This window comes from Cnephaeus nilssonii (genome assembly GCF_951640355.1).
Source record: "Cnephaeus nilssonii genome assembly, chromosome: 22".
Lineage (NCBI taxonomy): Eukaryota > Metazoa > Chordata > Mammalia > Chiroptera > Vespertilionidae > Cnephaeus > Cnephaeus nilssonii.
In genome coordinates this window covers 13,023,044-13,027,566 of record NC_137093.1, presented here as the reverse complement: position 1 = coordinate 13,027,566, position 4,523 = coordinate 13,023,044, and the positions used below count along the sequence as shown (strand labels likewise).

Sequence of the window (4,523 nt, the reverse complement as noted above, 5' to 3'; positions counted from 1 at the left end):
GGTATCAAAGATGAATCCTAGCCCTGACTGGTTTGGCTCAGTGGATAGAGCATCGGCCTGCGGACTGAATGGTCCCAGGTTCGATTCCAGTCAAGGCACGTGCATGTACCTTGGTTGCAGGCACATCCCCAGTGGGGAGGGGGGGGGTGCAGGACGATGTTTCTCTCTCATCGATGTTAGCTAGAAACATCGATGAGAGAGAAACATCATCGATCAGCTGCCTCCTGCACACACCCCACTGGGGATGTGCCCACAACCAAGGTACATGCCCTTGACCGGAATCAAACCCGGGACCCTCCAGTCTGCAGGCTGACACTCTATCCACTGAGCCAAACCGAAACCGGCACTCATCGATGTTTCTTACTCTCTATCCCTCTCCCTTCCTCTCTGTTAATATATATATATATATATATATATATATATATATATATATATATATATATATTTATTTAGAAAGATGAATCCCAAACTTGGCCTTGAGCAATTGGTGACTGTTGTAAATTTCCCACCCACGAAGACCCAAGCATGTCAGAAACCTGGAACACACAGTCGCCTAGGCTTGGTTTCTGCAGTCACCTTCTAACGGGGCTTTGGTTTCCCAAGACAGCTTTAGGGCTTTCCGGTGAGAACATGCCGTTATACTAAACACCACAGCTCCCTGCTGCCCTCTGCTGCCTAGTGGCAGTAGTGTCATGGAAGGAGTCGGTGAGAGGCATGTGAATTCAGAAACCCCAGGGTCTAGGGACTGAGGTGACCCAATGTCAGAGAGGGGGAAATGACCGAGTGACTGGGGGAGTTTTAATCCCAGAGCCCGGGGCTGAAGGGCCAGGTGATTCATTATCTGAGATGTGTCGACTTTGTGACCACAAAATTTAGTGGTCGAGCAACCTCAAGACCCTGCAACTGCGGACCCAGGGGCTGAGGACAGAGACCATGATTGGGGGCTCGGGGATCCAGGATGAAGAAGCTTCACGAACGGGTTCAGAGGCTGCTGGTTGGATCGTCTCCTACAGTCTCCCCGGCAGCTCTCCCACCGCTTGGAGCCGCACCAGCCTTCCTTTGCTTCTCATTGGTGGAGCCTCGGAAGCGTGGACCAATCAGAACCCTCCTCGTGTCTTCAGCTCCCTCCTCTGGAAAGCTGGCCGCGGCGAGCCAATGGTAGGGCCGGCGCAGCGCCGTGCGGATCCGCGATTGGCTGCCGCGGCGGGCTCGGTCCAAGCCGGATTGGCCGGCCGCGGAGACGGAAGCGGCTCGGGCCGGAGCTGGCGGAGCCCGGCCGGGGCGATGTGGAGCGCGGGACACGGCCGCGCTGCGGGTGCGGCGCTGCTGGGGCTACTGCTGGCGCTCTTGGTGCCGGGCAGCGGCGCCGCCAAGACCGGCGCGGGGGTCGTGACCTGCGGGTCGGTGCTGAAGCTGTTCAACACGCAGCACAGGGTGCGGCTGCACTCGCACGACGTCAAATACGGATCCGGTGCGCGGGGCCTAGGACTGGGCATCGCTAGGGGGCGGGGCTGGGGCTGGGCGTTTGAAGGCTGGGTGATTGTGGGGGGTCTGCGGCCAAGGGTCTGGGGTTACCTGGCTGGCGTTATTGGGGGACTGAGGGCGACAAGGACCGGCGGTTGGAGGGGGTCGTCTGGGAGCTGCGGGCCAAAGGACTTGGAGTTCATCCGGGGACCAGGGGTGGGAGCTGGGGGTGAGCCGTTAGGGTATCGGGGTGGAGGTGGTCCTGGCAAGTTTATGGTGTTCGGGCTGAGGGTCGCGAGTTCCGGGATTGACGGCGACCCCGGGGGTGGGGTGGGGTGTCGCCCTCAGGCAGCGGCCAACAGTCGGTGACCGGCGTGGAGGCGTCTGACGACGCCAATAGCTACTGGCGGATCCGCAGCGGCTCAGAGGGCGGATGTCCGCGCGGATCCCCGGTGCGCTGCGGGCAGGCCGTGAGGCTGACACACGTGCTCACTGGCAAGAACCTGCACACGCACCACTTCCCGTCGCCGCTATCCAATAACCAGGTGAGCCCCTTCCCCGGCCCCGGACCCTTCTGGTGTGTGTGTGTGTGTGTGTGTGTGTGTGTGTGTGTGTGTGTGTGTGTGTCACGTTCTCGGAGCCTCAGCTTCCTCTGGGAAGTAGGAATTTAAATTCAGAAATGTTTACCGAGCGCCCCCTCTGGGGACACACGTGACTCCTCCGAGGTCCCGCTCAGCCCAGCGGAAAGATGGACAAGGAAGAGTGTGATGGGAACCTGCCGGTAGCTCCACTCCTGGGGGCCAGTTGGACCCTGGAGGGGATCCATGTGGCCTTTGGGGTGGGAAACCCGAAAGGGAGGAGGAGCTCAGGCTTGGTCTGGAAGGATGAGTAGGAGTCCTCTAGGCCGTGGGAGGAGCAGAGCATCTCTCCAGGCCTGGGGACCCGGGGAAGAGCTTGTGCATGGAGTTCACTGGAACTGGGTAGGGGGGAGGTCAGGGAGGAAGAGGGGGTGGAACAGAGAGTGCTTTTCGGGGGGTGTGGGGGTTGTTAGAAGAAAAAATACAAGCTGAGTAGAGACCTTGACTGTCAGCCTGAGGGACTGGACTTTATGTTGAGTTAGAGGGGTTAGGATGGTAGGTAGGGGGGCATAAAGGAGGAGCCAGGAGGCCTTGGCTCTGTGGGAGGCAGTGGTCACCACCCAGACAGGTGGGGTGGGGTTAGCATGTGTTTGAAGAACCCGTGTTGTGAAGGCCCTACTGGGTATTGGGGCTGGGGTGTGTTGTCCCATTTTGCAGCCGTGGAAACTGAGGCTCAGAGGTACAGGGAAGAACCTGAGGCCCAGTGCCCGAGGCGTGAGTGCTGCTGCCAGGCAAGTGACCACAGGGGACTCAGTGTGCCCTCTTGTGGTGACTTCTGTCCACCCCCCCCCCCCCTTGCCAATCCATAGGAGGTGAGTGCCTTTGGGGAAGACGGTGAGGGTGACGACCTTGACCTGTGGATTGTGCGCTGCTCGGGGAAGCACTGGGAGCGGGAGGCTGCCGTGCGCTTCCAGCACGTGGGCACCTCTGTGTTCCTGTCAGTCACCGGCGAGCAGTACGGGAGCCCCATCCGTGGGCAGCATGAGGTGCACGGCATGCCCAGCGCCAACACTCACAATACGTGGAAGGCCATGGAAGGCATCTTCATCAAGCCCAGCATGGACCCCTCTGCAGGTCACGATGAACTCTGAGTGCCGTGGAGGGGTGGATGGAGGGTGGCAGCGTTGAGGCATCTGTAGGGCCACTCTTGGTGAAGACTTTGGGTTTGTAGGGGTTCTTAAGTGCCTTTGTTAATTAAAGAATGTTGGTCTGTGATTGTTTTGGAGTGAGCCTGGGTGTGACCAGGAGGTCCCAGTTCTTTGTGGCCCCGTTCACCATTTCTTCCTCAGTGCAAAAGTGCTGTCTCCCCCACACAGCTGAACAGCTGAACCTGTCCAAACCCTTCTGGTGCCTTTCCATGCATTCCAACACTGCTCTGCCACCCGTAGACGGTCTGATGGCAAGTGACCCTCCAACCCCTGAGCTTCATGAACCTTCCTGTTAAGAGCTGTGGCCAGGGCCTCAGCAGGATAAGTGGAAGCCCCACTCTTTTCAGCAGGGGTGAGATACAAGCTCTCCAGACCCCTCACTCCTTGAGGTGAGGACCCCCATTTTCCTGGCACCCCTCCCCTAGCAGTTGTGAAAGTTTTTGACATTTGTTTTAATTTTTATTTACTTATTATATATATATTAGCATATATATATATATATATATATATATATATATATATATAGTTGATTTCAGAGAGGAAGGGAGAGGGAGAGAGGGATAGAAACATCATGATGAGAAAGAATCATAGATCAGCTGCCTCCTGCAGGCCCCACACTGGGGATTGAGTCCACAACCCAGGCATGTGCCCTTGACCGGAATCAAACCTGGGACCCTTAAAAAACAAAACAAAACAAAAACCTGGGACCCTTCAGTCCACAGGCCAATGCTCTATCCACTGAGCAAAACCAGCCTGGGCTTTGACATTTGTTTTTAAGCAAGCACCAGGCCAGGATTCTGCCTATCTGCTGGATATTAGCATCACAGGTTCTCTCACTTTTGATGCAAATGGCACCCCATGCACCTCAGCCTGTCCAGGCATGTGAAATCTCAGGTCCTCACAACAACCTTCCAAGGTCCCAAGGAGATACCAAAACTTCAAAAGATATCGCATGGAAAGAGAACCTCAAAGAACTGCTACCTGCATAGATCTGAGAAGGCTTCCTGGAAGAAGAGGCACAATTTAGTCAGGCAAAGCGTTACAACTTGAAGGCAGGAACAATAAATAGGGCGCTAATAAAGGAAGGTAACAGTTAGCTCTGCTGGTGTGTGGGTGACCTCTAGAGGTTGTGGTGGTGATTACAGGCTTACTGGACTAGCTAAACACTCGGGGTTGTGTGGGAGGATAGGGGCTTAGGGTTGCTGCTGGGGGAAGAGGGAGGGAGCCATTTTCCTAAATGAATGTTAAAGTCCCGGAAGAAGCTGGGGGTAGC

At 56.2% G+C, this 4,523-nt stretch overlaps 1 protein-coding gene across 1 annotated transcript; it reads left to right on the top strand.

Annotated features, from left to right (window-relative positions):
- Nucleotides 1-1,237: 1,237 nt before the first annotated feature.
- Nucleotides 1,238-3,317, top strand: SDF2L1 (stromal cell derived factor 2 like 1). Its single transcript, XM_079763255.1, has 3 exons — nucleotides 1,238-1,471; nucleotides 1,813-2,009; nucleotides 2,912-3,317. The coding sequence occupies exons 1-3, from the start codon at nucleotides 1,285-1,287 to the stop codon at nucleotides 3,191-3,193; spliced, it is 666 nt and encodes a 221-aa protein (XP_079619381.1). The 5' UTR covers nucleotides 1,238-1,284; the 3' UTR covers nucleotides 3,194-3,317.
- Nucleotides 3,318-4,523: the final 1,206 nt, after the last annotated feature.

Excerpts from the sequence above, each read along its gene's own strand:
- SDF2L1 (XM_079763255.1), top strand. The coding sequence starts at position 1,285 with ATGTGGAGCGCGGGACACGGCCGCGCTGCGGGTGCGGCGCTGCTGGGG. Across the intron at positions 1,472-1,812 it reads CGACGTCAAATACGGATCCG|GCAGCGGCCAACAGTCGGTG; the intron begins GTGCGCGGGGCC and ends TGTCGCCCTCAG. Across the intron at positions 2,010-2,911 it reads CGCCGCTATCCAATAACCAG|GAGGTGAGTGCCTTTGGGGA; the intron begins GTGAGCCCCTTC and ends GCCAATCCATAG.